The 14,115-nt window shown below is 54.2% G+C and overlaps 1 protein-coding gene across 5 annotated transcripts in view; it reads right to left on the bottom strand.

Annotated features, from left to right (window-relative positions):
* Window positions 1–14,115, bottom strand: part of TRAPPC9 (trafficking protein particle complex subunit 9) — a 541,977-nt gene that overhangs the window by 121,647 nt on the left and 406,215 nt on the right. For all 5 annotated transcript variants that reach the window (XM_041769344.1, XM_041769347.1, XM_041769345.1 and 2 more), the window contains one exon: window positions 875–1,028. In XM_041769344.1, coding sequence (XP_041625278.1) covers window positions 875–1,028 — 154 coding nt within the window. The remainder of the gene's footprint in view (window positions 1–874; window positions 1,029–14,115) is intronic.

Below are 14,115 nucleotides of genomic sequence, written 5' to 3'. Positions count from 1 at the left end.
GAGACACCCACATCTGAGCTGCCTCTTCCTGGGGAATGTTCCGAGTGAGCCATCCTCTTACACCCTGGGGCCTCTGGGGCATCCCCCACCCCAGAAAGCCCCTCTGATGTCACCCCTTCAGTGAAGCCTTCCCTGACTGCCCTGCGCCCACAGCTTCCTCCTCTGAACCTCATGGACTCAATGGGATGCACTGAACCCTCAGCTGGCACAGCCACCCCCCAGGAGGCTGTGAAGCCCCGTGGAGGCCCTCTCCTTCCAGCTCAGACTCTCGGTGCCTTGCTGAATGCCCGAGCCAGAGCAGGTGCTCTGTGAGACAGCTGCGCAAACACGTGCAAGCCCCTGGGACTCTCTGGCATGACGTCAAGCCCAGAGCGGGGCCGGTCCCACCAGGGCGCTCTCGCATAGCACTCCCCTGCCCTAAACACCGCTGGCCCGTTCAGAATGGCATCTTCATGCCTCCGTAAGCTGTGCAATCTGATTTCGGCTTCCCGGACAGCCATGCCCCGTGCTGAGCTGGTGAGTCTGGGACGCTCCTCACGCCTGGGGAGGACAGGCAGGCATGAGGATGTGTCACGAACATAAACCTCGATGCTGGCTAGGAGCCCGTGATCCAAGACACTTTGGGGAGGCGGCCTTTCCTCACCCTCAATCCATACCTGGTTGCTGAAGCCCCGGGACGGGGAAGGGGCTAGGAGAGGACGGTCGTGGTCCCTGTCTCCCTGGCAAGACCTTTCTGAGCTCTGCGAGCCTAACACCCCATATGCCATGGGCTGTCCACCCGCCAGGTGGTGAAGCCCCCTGGGGCCCCCGTCAGTGGGCCGAAGCCCTGCGCAGGGTGCACCGAGGGCCAGGGTGGCCGCCACGAAAAGGATATGATTCTCCAGTGGACGTCCAGCTTGCTGTCGATCTCCAGGCCGCGGGCTTCCTGCCTCTCTTCCTCCAGCTGCTGCGGATTTGCAAACTGTCCCTTCTCCCCAGGGGATTCTGGGAAACTCTCAAAGTTGAACTTGTCCACTTGGATGGCCATTCTAAGAGAAGGGGGAAACAGCAGAGAATTAATCAGCAGGGCAGTGTCTTCTGCTGGCTGTTGGAGAAGCTGCACGTGCCAGCGTGAGGCCGTATAATGAATCATCGTCAGTAATTCATAACGGGTTCACTCCAAGAAGAGGAAATAATAGACTCCCAGGGCAGCACTGGCCTCGGAGCTGGTTCAACACACAGTCTAGAGCTGGAGACACAGCCAGAGATCCCAACCTCAGAGAAGACTCACCCACCCTCAGAGAAAATGACATTTCTGGACCAGGATGAGGCAGACAGGACACAAAAAGTGGAAAAGGGGAGTGGACTAGAGTCATTTAACCCTGGGGACCCCAAATGCCCCCTCAGCAGCGCCCATCCTGTCACCTCCTGCTTCACCCTTGGCCGCATGTCTCAATCCCACCCGTCCCTTCCTAGCCCCCGCACCCAGAACCTTGTACGTGACACCCTCCCCTTGAGGTTCCTGCTCAACTATCACATCCTCTACGAAGCCTCCCCGCCTGCTGGCTGTATCCAGCCCTCTCCACCTTCCAGCAGCTTCCAGAACACACCAGGCTCTTCCTGCCTTAGCCTTAGCGCCCACTGCTCCCCTGAGGCTCCATTCTGGAGGCTGGAGCTTTAGGAAGGTCCCCCAGCTTCCCCTCACCCCAGCTCCGTAAGACCATGAATCTCTGCCATGGTGTGTATCGTAAACACCGTAAACACCTGTTTGTGGGCTTTAGTGTCTGGATTCTACTAGAATGGAGCTCCCTAGGGGTGGAGGTATGCGTGGCCGCACCACGGCTTCCTGGGCCTGGATAACGCCTGGCAGGCCACAGCAATGCAGCCAACAACTCCCTGAACAAACGAACAACTGACCTGGAGGCCAATGCTCACCTCTGCCCCCGTCTCGCAGCTGCCTCACCTCTGTACCTGGTCCTTGTTCCACTGCGCCCCCTGACCCTATGGGACCTGGCCTGAGGACAGCCCACAGCACACGGGTGCTCTGATCGGCTGCTCACAGCGGCCTCCACTCCCCACCGTGACCCTCATGTCGGCAGAGGCTATCTCACTGCTGCTTGAAGCCCTGCTTTTTGGCACAGAAATGAGCATACAGGAGGTACTTGGCAAAGGTGTGGCACATGGATGGATGAAACGAGAGGGAGGAGGTTGCTTCCAGCGAGGCGCCCAAAATTCTGGCTCCGACCGAAACACAGAGAGTCAGTGAGTCAGGGGATCGGAGCGGACATGCTGCATCATCGCACACTGCCTCGGCCCAAACCTTCAGCCAAGCCCCACATGCTCTAACGGGCCTTTGGGGCCATTCCCTGGAACAAGCAGGAGGGACTGCTGTTCAGTGCAGGGGGTATGTGTAGAAGGCTGAACCCCCACGGGGAGATCCTGAGAACCCTGGCAGCTGGAGGAAGCTCCTGAGCGGCCAATAAACACGGCCTTCACCGGGAGGAGATCGGAGCTCCACTGTCCTGGAGAATGAGAGCCTCATGTGTCAGCAGAGAACATATGGCATTTGGTAGCAAGAACTCTGTCTGAAAGCTACAGTGGCTCTCCCTTCTTTCTTTTTTTTTGTTTTTGAAGATTTATTTATTTATTTATTCATGATAGACATAGAGAGAGAGAGAGAGGCAGAGACACAGGAGGAGAGAGAAGCAGGCTCTATGCCAGGAGCCCGACGTGGGACTCGATCCCAGGACCCCAGGACCGCGCCCCGGGCCAAAGGCAGGCACTAAACCGCTGAGCCACCCAGGGATCCCTGCCTCTCCTTTCTGACTCGAAAAGTAGACAGGCTTCCTGAAAAAGGTGGGAAAATAGCAAAAAAGCATAAAAAAGAAAAACAGGATTCAGTCCTACACTTTAATTGTGATACCTTACTTCTAGAATCTTTTTCTAAGTATTTGTATTTAAATGTAGTTTATGTGAGTATATATATCTGTAAGCGACCATATGCCTCGCTTTATTCATGTGCACACACGTAAATATATGCTTACACTACGCTACACCTTGTTTTACTTTCAGAGCACTCTGACCACTTTCACATCACCAAAAATCAGTCTGCAGGGCGTCCTGCCACGCGGCCATGCCACGCTTACTTAACAATCTCCCTACTTTCAGACTCTCAAGTATTCTCCAATTTTTAAAAAATTACATCTGTATCTTTGGGGTAAATCTCCAGCAGTGCAAAGATACAGATGCAATGAAACACCGGGACACCTGCACCCCAGTGTTCACAGCAGCAATGTCCACAATAGCCACACTGTGGGAGGAGCCTCAGTGTCCATCGAAAGACGAATGGATAAAGAAGATGTGGTCTGTGTATACAGTGGAATATTCCTCAGCCATTAGAAACGACAAATACCCACCATTTGCTTCAACATGGATGGAACTGGAGGGTATGATGCTGAGTGAAGTAAGTCAATCAGAGAAGGACAAACATTATATGGTCTCATTCATTTGCAGAATATAAAAAATAGTGAAAGGGAATAAAGGGGAAAGGAGAAAAAATGAGTGGGAAATATCAGAAAGGGAGACAGAACATGGAAGACTCCTAACTCTGGGAAACGAACTAGGGGTGGTGGAAGGGGAGGTGGGAGGGGGTTGGGAGTGACTGGGTGGCAGGCACTGAGGGGGGGCACTTGACGGGATGGGCACTGGGTGTTATTCTGTATGTTGGCAAATTGAACACCAATAAAAAATAAATTTATAAAAAAAAATTACTCCTGACAAAAATCCTAAACATCTTTGTGCTTCAATTTCCCGTCTGCACTTGTGCTGTGTGTGGAGCCCGTGTCCAGGAGCAGGGACTGAGTCCAGGGCGGGGAAAGGTCAAGGCTGGCGGGTGGAGCGCGAGCTCCTTCTCAGAGAGGCTCTCACCGAGGCGCGTGCCCCGGGCAGGAGGGCGCTGCCCATGCCCTGCGCCCCTGCCAAGACCGGCCGTGATGGATTTTCAGAGGCAAACTGCTACCTCACTGATGTTTTAATTGGCAGGTCGGAATCGCTCCTGAGATTGAACATTCTTTCAGAAGCTTCATTAGCCACTTTTGGCACATACTTTGCTTCCCCTGCGAGGCGTCTATGTGTGCAGCAAGAGGGCATCGGATTTCCCACTCAGCCCCGGCTCTGCCCACGCCCCCGCTCAAAGGGGGCTGAAGCGAACGAGTGCTCTCTTCAAGCAAAAGGTCAGAATGTTCCCTAAGTTTCACTAAAAAGGCCAAATTCAGTTCATCACTTGATAGATAACCCAAAAACAACTAATAACCTTCATCTTTGAAACGGGTCTGGAAACACTCCACAGACCAGGCTCTTCCTGTTGAACACGAAGGAGAGAAGCCACCCGGGACTCCACATCCTCAGGGTCGGGACACACACCGGACACTCTGGCCGCTGGGGTGAGATTTGTGTGATTTTCTGAAGGGCTTTTTTGAACAATTTCTGATCACGTAAGCATCAGACCCTATCACCTCCATAGGGACCCTATCCCTCGATGAAATTATAGTCAGGTGTGCCCGCAGCACGGAAGGGGAAGGAAACACAACACGTGATGGACGCTTGCTATGCGCCACGCCTGGTGCTGAGAACTTCATACAAACATTCATCTGACCCTACAGCAAGCCTAAGGACGAGCGTCGTTCGCTCTCTTACACACGTGATGAGCTCTGTGAGCTTCAGCCACTGCCCCACATCAGGAGCCTGCCACGCAGACCCAGCGCTACTGTTTTGTTTTTGGCTTCATCTGGCTCCCTCTTGCTCAGAGAGACCATCTAAAGGGAAGTCATCTTTTGCTCATGCTGTGTGCAGAGCTGGCATGGGACGCAGACCCAAGGACAGCCAAGCCCGCTGCCACGTGAGCACAATACCCCTCCAAAAATTGCCTGTGACATGCAATGCTGGTGAGCGTCCTGAAGGCAGCATCGCTCCTGTCCCACAGATGGTAATGCTGAGGTACAAGAAGCTGAGTAACCCACTGGGGTCACCCAGCTCAAAATCCTAGAGCCAGAATTCCAAGTCCGGGGGCCAAGGGTTATTTTCCCAAGCCACAGGGAGCACCACTGGCCTTGACATCTCTATGTGGTCTCAGAGCACAGCCCGTAGGCATCACCATCCCCTCCATCATCCTCCCTTCTAGGACGGGGAAGACAACATGTGGCTGGTAACCTGTTCTCCTAGAGCTGAGTCTTGATGCACGAACTCTCTGCCTGCCGAGACCTGCTGCATTACATGAAGCGGCACAGAGAACTAGCACCATCGGAGGGGACCTCTGCCTTGGTGTCCGGGCAGGTGCCTTTGCTCTGAGTCCAGCTATGTAATTGGCTTCAGCCATCATGGCTTTAGGCTGTTGCTCTCATCAGGAAGCCATGTAGATGGGGGACAGCTCTTAGGATCGGAGCAACTGGGGAGATGTGCACAGAAGCACCAAGGTGGCTGCAGGTATAGGAGAGACAGCCCTGAGTTCAGAGCACGACCTGGAAACGCAGTTGGTGGTACCTAGAGGGATGGCTGAGGGCTCCCACATTCTCATGCAGGCACGGGGCCACCATCAGCAACGGATCAGCTTCACGCCCTGGACGACTTCACATCTACGCCCTCAGCGAGCAAGCACTCTTCCTAACAAGGAAGCAACAAAACCCTAAGGAATCATGAGTGCCACGGGACTCCCATGAGCCTGTTGAGGATGACTTGCCGGGCACAGCCCTCCTCCCTCGGGTTTAAGCTTAAAACCACGTGAATCCTTTTTATCTGGGGTGGGGCCACACAAATCAGAGCGTATTTGTACAAACCTCCACACACAAAAAAAGTATCCAAAAAATAATTCAAAAACATGGCTGGTCCTCAGGCAAATCAGAAGCAAAACTGGAAAACATGATCTTCAGAAGTGATAAAGAAAATGACAGGAGAGTAGGTTCTGGGCACAGAACCCGAGGTGAGCGCACCTGCCCTCTGTGGGGCCCCTGGAGCCCAGCGGGCGGTGGCAGCGGCACGGCCTTCACTGGAGGCTCTTGTCAGCACAGAAATCATCCTTCACATGCCTTTCTGCCACGACGGCTCTGTTGTTTTGTTGTTTGTTTCCACTTACTTAAAATTTTTTTCATTACGCTCTGTGTGTACTCACTGTGTGGTACACCTGAAGCTAGCTTAATATATGCCAATTATACTTCAATTAAAAATGCCCAGTAAATGGGCAGAGGGTGGAAGGACCTTTCTCTTGTCCAGCCATTGGCTGACCCAGCGGGCAATCTCTAGGGCTAGGCGGCCAGCTCTACGCCAGGGCCTTCTTAGTGGTCTGGGTGTCTTCCATGGACCCCTCACCCTCTCTAAACCCAACCTCGTCTCCTCAAGTGGGGAGAATGCCCATTGGCTCACTGGTCACTAAATGAGGAAGTCTAATGGCAGGTGTAAGTGTCCTTGGCATTTTGCCAGGGTTCACCTGAACTCGTTGAAGGGATCAGGCTTGAATCACAGATGTGGGGAGAGGCCCAGGCCCCACACGCATCTGCCAGGACAACACTCCTTCGGATCTTAGATCACGACATCCCAACATCAGCCCTGCACAAGGCTTGCCCAACTGCACAAACACTCATGGCACATTTCCTCCTGGAACATAATTCCACCTCACCAGGTCTCGCATGGTGTGCAGGACACTGCAGCTCAGATTCTCCTCTCTGACTGGGGCCAAACTCCACCTTGTGAAGGTTTTGTGTGATTAAATAAGATGGTAGACACAAAGTGGTCAGCCCAGTGCCCAGGACACTAGCAGCCCTGGATAAATAGCAGATGTTGCCATGGAGCTTAATCCCGAGTCCCAGACGAAGAGCCCAAGGACCTGCACAGCCACAGAAATCACCTCCAGCCTCCTATGGAACGGCAGAGACTCTCCATTCAAATGCACTCGTGAGTCTCCCTGCAGCATCCGGGGAGTGCTCCCCGGCCCGCCCGCCAGACAGCCCCTACCACTACTCCATTCTGATCATCTTCGATGAGTTGGAGTTAAATAAAATTAATACTACTACTGAATGCCAATTTTCATGTTTAATTTTATGGCCGAATGTGACAATGATAGTCAAGAGTTGGCACTAGAAAAAGGTGCTGTGATTTTTGAAGAGTCTATAGAAAAGCGGTGATTTTTAAAATATCGTATGATTCAGTCTTTGAACAGCTGATAACCTCACCAGGGAAGTCATAATGATGACATTTAAATACAAATCAAGGAGTCGGATTTAGGAGGACTATCCACATATAATTAAATTGAACTTTCATTGGGAGATAATTGATAGTTATAACACTGGTATTCTAAATTTATGTGCTGCATCACATGGGCGTCTGCTTGACTAGACCAGCCTATTCAGTTTGATAATGAAGTACAACCCAAGAGAAAGGAAGCAGTCAACCTTGAGGAGACATCCATCCTGACCGAGGAGGGGCCTTAAGCCACCAGAAAATGGCATGAACACTGACATCTGGATCACACCCAAAGAATGTAATTTTCTCCTTAAGCCCTCACAGATCAATTACAATGAAGAAAAACCCTCCCTTATTATTATTATTTTCTAAAGATTCATTTACTTTACAGAGGGGAAGAGGAATGTGTGTGGGGGGGAGACTCTCCAGCAGACTCCTCGCTGAGCTTGGAGCCCAACGCAGAGCTGGATGTCCCCCCCACCCTGCCCCGCCGCCTGAGATCACAACCCAAGCCGAAATCAAGAGTCAGATGCACAACCGACTGAGCCACCCAGGCACCCCCTTTCCTTCTTATTTTTAATTGAAGAGAAAAGATACACTGGATTCTAAAAATCAAAGCCCAGCACAATCCAATCAGAGCATCACCAGGGATTGTGCCCAGCACAGGCCACCTGGCTGCCATCAGCAGCCCTGAGAGGGGTTAAATCCATAGGTAGCAAAAATAATGTACCTGAGGTCACAGAGATGGCAAATGGGAGGTGGCAAGTTCCTGACCAGACCCGCAGAGCCTGCAGCCTGGGGCAGGCGGTGATGGGAGGGGTCCAGAGAGGCATCCCCGCTCTCCCGAGCTCCAGGGACGCAGCTGCCGGGTGCTGGGAACTGAACACCGTCCACATGTTAACAGGGGCCTGACGCACCTGCAGCCAGGTGTCTGTGCTGCTTCGGGGCTCGAGGGCTGGATAGGTGTGGGCTCAGCTTACAGACAAGCCTGCGGTGGGGGTCAGTGTGCTCCATGCACAGGCTGGAAAGTCACTAGGACGCGCCCACGTCAGGTAGACAGAGGCCCAGGCTCTTTCAGCAGTAAAGTCCAGTCTCTGAGGTGTTTGGTTGGTCTGAATCTCACGTTCCTCATCGTAAACTGGAGGTGTTTGGGACCCACCTACCTCTCTGCTTTGGATTCTATGAGCTCGGGGAGGGCCGGGGCGGGGATTCAAGTGGGAGTCAGGTGACAGCGGCCTCTCACTGCCCAGACAGCTTCTCAGAAGAGTGACTATCTGGTCTGAACACCCTGGTTCCTTAAAGTCCAGCTGGTTCCACAGGAGAGCAGGACCAGTGAAGACACCCCCACATGGCACCGAGAAAGCTCCTGTAGACACACAATCTCATTCTATACTCAACACACCCATTTTACGGAGAGGTGAACTGAGCTCACAAGAGGAGAAAGAGCCCACTGCAGTCACCAGGTGTGAGGACGGAAGCCAGACCCTAAGCCCGTTCTCCTGCCCTCCACAGGGGACCTGTACTCACGGGGCTCACTGCCTTACACGCTGCCCCTGCCCACCTCGCCCCACCTTCCCCTTGCCCTGAAGACCCAGCCGGACACGGCCTTCTTGAGAGGTCTCCCGGCCCGCCCACCCCGCTTTCCAAGCCTCTGAGGCACCTAGCTGTGTCTGGCCTGGGATCACTGGCACCCATGCCCACCCCGCACCCAGGATGGGAGCAGGTCAAGCTGCTGCGCCTCCATGGGGCTGCACGGGCCCTGTGACTGCTGGTAAGGGGGTGGGTGCTGAACGGTCGAAGCTCGCACGGGCAGCCTCAGAAACACCCCTATGTGCAGACACTTCTTTCATAAACATGACACGTACATATTCTGTGTAAGAGGGCAAAAGTTGAAGTGACACTCCCAGGCTCAGAGACGTGGCCCCGGGCCCACGGCAGAGAAGCCAGGCTTACCGTGTTGCACGTACGGGGCAGCCCCGTCTACCGTGGCCCCCATTCTTGGAAGCACAACCCCTGCGATTCCGGATATGAGCACGTATTCTAGGAGCTGTAAGGACATTCGTCAGCACAGACGACAGGGCTCGGGAAGAGGAGAGACCCGCCCCACGTCATCGGGCTGCCAGCCACCCTCCTCTCTGCCCTGCAGGAAGCAGAGTGAGGGCCAGGCTCACTTGCCACTGGTTTCCCTGCCCCCGGCCTCCTGCGGAGGCAGCTTTCCACTCCTAACAGGGCCGGCTGCCCCTCCTGGATCCAGGTGGCCACGGGTCCAGAGAAGGCAGGAAGAAGCCAGGCCCGGTGCCTCCCACGGCCTCGGCAGTGCCACGTGAGGAGGCAGGAGTCCAGGTCAACAGACGGGAGTTCATGCCCTGACCCCACTCCTGATGAGGTGTGGGATCCAGGGCGGGACACCTCACTGGGAGGCCCCACGTGGACAGAGGAGCACGGGCTCTGCAGCGACACTGACCCGAGTCCTAACCCGTCGTCTGTCACTGTGAGCTCTGCGGCCAGAGGCCAGTTACCGGAGTGTCCCCCGGCCTCGGTTTCTGCATCTGTAAAATGGATACCCTCCCTTGCAGTGTGAGTCAGGACTGTGGAGAATTGATTTGAACCCCTCTGGCATATAATTTGGGCTAAACATTTATAACTATTACTTTTCGGGGCAAGGAAAATGTTCTAAGACGGATTGTGGTGATGGCTGCACAGCTCTGCGACTGGCTAAAAAATCGCTGAGGGGTACACTCTAAATCTGCGAATTAGAGGCTTCGTGGATCGTATCTCAATAAGCCGTTATCAAAGATTACAGCTATTAAGGGAGTCACCATACTAAAGATCAAATGGGAGAGCATTTAGGAAGACTTTGTGAAGCATAACAATGCCAGAGAAGCACGAGGTACTTCTGTTCACTCACCGTCCTGAGTTCACAAACCACATGTCACCGAGACGAGCGAGGAAGCCTGAGCCTCCCGCCATAGCCTCGGCCCCACGCAGGCCAGGCTGTTTGCTCCCATGGGGCCTCCTCCGCCTTGGCAGCCCTGGACCAGATGGGCACTGGGAACCTCATACCAGACGAAGAGCCGCTCCATGGCTTCGGATTCTCGGGTTTGTGTCCCCTCTGCTTTCCGTGAGGCCCACGGGGAGCTCCGCGGCGGACAGCGCCGGGCCAGCGGGGGCCTGTCCTCTCCATGACGCATCAGAAATCATTCCCCAGTTTCCCCCGGTTGGCTCGTCTCTAAGGACAGGCTTTGGGTCCTTCTCCAACACTCTTCACAGACTACTCCAGAGAAATTTGCTCTATGATTAAAATAATTCTCCGACTCCTGGCTGGTTTTCTGCTAGTCTCCTCGAGTCTCAAACAGCTGGTTCTGCCTGGGTCTGCCTCCACTCAGCTGCTCCTTCGGGCCAGTCCCTGAGCTCTGCCCCGGCCTGGCCAGGAAAGAAAATTGTCCCACCAAGCGGCTGGGAGCAGCACATGAGCTCATTGAGGTGCCTGGGCCATGGCACACAGCTGGTGCATAATCAGCGTTGGCTCTCTCCTGCTCTTTGAACTGTAGCAGAAAATAAGCCATGTCGGCAATTCTCCGCCTTCTGTGGCTGAGAGTCTGGGTCATGCTCTGCTTTTTGCAAAGGTCACACTGAGCTCAGGGAGGGCGGCAAGAGGTGGCCTTGGCAGCTGCAAGTGGCATGAGAACAAAACCTCTTCCCAGCCGCTTCTAAATTCGCGTGGGTGTTCTGCTGGATTCAAAGAGGGGGGTCAAGAGCAACAGTGTGACGGTCACAGAGCCTGCGTCCCCTCTGTCGCTCTGGCCTCCTGACTCTACAGCTGTGGGTGCCACAGCGGGCTCCTCAGCCAGGGGGCAGCTCCTGCCACACTGACCAGGATTGGGCCTCCCGGTGCAGCTGCAGGACAGGGATGGCTCCCGTAGACCACAGACCAAGGGTCACCTGACTAGCGCTCCCTGAGGCTCCACCAGCTAACGTGTGAGGGGCAGACATGGCATTAGTCACACTGTGGCTCACACAAGGATGTCACCCAGGGGCACCCCGAGGGCAGGAGCCTGGAGAACCCATCCCTGGGGTAAGCTGGACGGTATTCAGAGGGCGGCTGTCATGCTGGTGGCCCCAAACGCAGCACATGGGGCCAGAAGGGGGATGAGCACAGGTCCACCCACTCTGGGAGACACAGGCAAACTGTTAGGTTTGTGATGGAGACTGAGGGTGCTATGATGCAGGGATGCTCAGGACGCTGCCACAGTGTGGGAACGGGATGGCTAATCTGGCCCAAGCAATGTCCGGGAGGGCTGGAAAGAAACACTGGCTGAGCTGGGGCACACAAGGCGGAGAGGGCCCCAGCATCCCTTGCAGAGAGCTGATGTGACAGGGCAGGAGAGCTAGCAAGGGAACCTGCAATGCCAACACAACAGGACCCAGGGAACTGGAAAGGGACAGAGCCAGAGAGGTCAGCAGGGGCGGAACAAGGAGGCCCTCATAGCCTCATTAGGGAATGTGCATATCTCCTCCGCTCCGCCCCACCGGGCAGGAGACCCACGCTGAGAAGACAGGGCAGGCTGGTTTTCAGGAGAGGAAGTCGTAACAGGTAACACAGAAACGCAGCAGCCGGAAGGGGAAAGAACACTTGCTGAGAATTTGCGACGACCTCCTATGTAATCCCAGGAACAGGTTTTACTATCTTCCCAGAGCAATCAAGGACACTGAGGCCAGGCAAGGACCAGCTGCAAGCGTCCTCCTGCAGGGCCCAGTAGCGCACAGTGGCCAGTGGGGGTGGCCAGAGGCCCCCCACCTGCACCCAGGAGCATCCACAGCGAGGCACCAGCTCCTCCCTCCAGTCCAGGTGACAGCTGGGACACTCCCCAGCAGCCAGAGCCCAGGGCCCAGGTCTAAGACTCCAAGGTGAGAAAGCAGCCCTCCTGGGTAGGGTCGGGTGCATCACTAAAGACCACAGGACACAGGGCTGTGAGAGAATGACCAGAAGGGGGAGGGCTCCGGGAGCAGACGCAGAGCCGGGATGCTCGCCTGCACAACCCCAGGCCCAGAGAAACAGAGAGGAGGAGAGAGGAAAAAGGAACATCTCTGGCAGTTTTTTCCCCTGGTACGTCGCCAAAGAAAGCTTGCAAGAGAAATACATGGAAATATTTTTGACATCTGGATTTAAGACAGACCGTGGCGGTTTCCCTCATCAAGCTAATCAGAAGCAAAAGAACCAACAGCGTTAAATGACCCTAAAATAGCTTCTGTAGAGCAGCTACAGATGGATCAGATGGGGAAACCGATCAGAACGCAGGGTAGGGATCCTGCTACACCACCCATTTCAAAGGTAAATGAAAATATACTGAACGTGCCAAAGGACATGTTTCAATTATCCTCCCTGGAAATAAAGATTCCCTTGAATAAAAATGTTCCTGTTAAATGGAGCTGAACCTATAAAAATCACCGTGTGGTTTTCAGCCCTTTGGGACAGAAATCTTCCTATGTTCAGACACATATTCCCCTACCTTGCACGGGACGTGTGCCTTGGGAATGGGGGCTCTTGGTAGGGTCCACACCTGTGCAGCGTGTCTGCACCTGTGCAGTGAGCCCCTTACCAAGGACTTCCTCACGGGCCAGGTTCCCGCCAGGATGTCCATCATCTCACTAGCAGCCCAGGTGATAAGTGTCGTCATAGAAGAGTCTGAATCCTACAGAAGAGAAGGCTGGGACTCGGGCCACAGAGTAGCATGTGTGGGGATTGGGGGCAGAGGAGCCGGGGCACGGCGTGCGTCCAGGGGAGCCAAATCTCCTCGCATCACAGGGATGCCCAGAAAGGATCACAGGTGGCCTGGCAGACGCCAACCAGGCCCCAGGGCAGGGCCCAGAAGCACATGAGTCACCTCTGCGGACTCTATTCTCTTGCCAGAAGCCAGTGTTCTCGCTCACGCTGTGCCTCAGGAGTGTCCTGAACACTGAGCCTCAAGTCTGTCACCTGTAAAATGAGCACATTACCTGTCGAAAAAGAGGTGATCTGTGGATTAACTAGGACAGTGAATGCTTAATAAGAAAGCCTTTTTTTTTTTTTAAATAAGAAAGCTTTTTTTAGGAGTTCTAGCTCTTTTATTACTATTGTCACTACAGCTGTACTTTGCACTGGCACCTCGAACTCAATGTATCCCAAACCAGACACATGCTCCGCCCGAGCCTGCTGTCCTCTGGCCCTTCTCACTCTACAGCACTCCTGCTTGGCCTGACGACTCCTTCCCCTTTGCCCCCTAGGTCTAGGCAGATGCCAGGCTATACAGACTTGCCCCTGCCTCCTCCCCACACCCCAAGCCAGGCCTCCTGCCTCCTTCCACGTGGGCTGCCTGCCAGCCCCGTCCCCCTCTCCCACAGCCCTCTACCCTGTACCCAGGAGACGGGACACCATGTATACAAATGCCCTGGATCTTAAGGGCTCCCGCTTGCCTACGGTGGGGGTGGCAATGCATAAGACAAGTGGATGTAGATCCTAGAGGATCTCCAGTACTACTAGGTGGTTTCCTAGAGCTTCCAGTGCTTTCTTTAGACAAAGGGGCCAAGGAGGTTTTGCAGAAGGGAGGCAGCGGTCATCCCTGTGCTTGCAGAAGGAACCAGATGGAAAGCTAGAGAGGGAGGGCATCACCAGCGACAAGGCCAGTTGAAGCCTAGTCCAGTGGCCGTGGCCCAGATCCAGATGAGAGCTGCCATCAGAAAAATGAAGTTCCCAAGCTATGGGATTCTCAAAGGGACTGACAAACCACAAATTGTCTCAGTATCATCTGTGTATAAAGCAGCATTTCTGTGGCCATCAACAAACAGCAGAAACACAGACTATCTTTACAGAACACAGATGTAGAATTAAGGGAGATTCCTTTAGCAAATAAAAATTAGAACACATTT

Source organism: Vulpes lagopus, chromosome 9, assembly GCF_018345385.1.
Source record: "Vulpes lagopus strain Blue_001 chromosome 9, ASM1834538v1, whole genome shotgun sequence".
Classification (NCBI taxonomy): domain Eukaryota; kingdom Metazoa; phylum Chordata; class Mammalia; order Carnivora; family Canidae; genus Vulpes; species Vulpes lagopus.
Note: the sequence above shows the minus strand (reverse complement) of the source record. Positions and strands in the feature narration are given on the sequence as shown.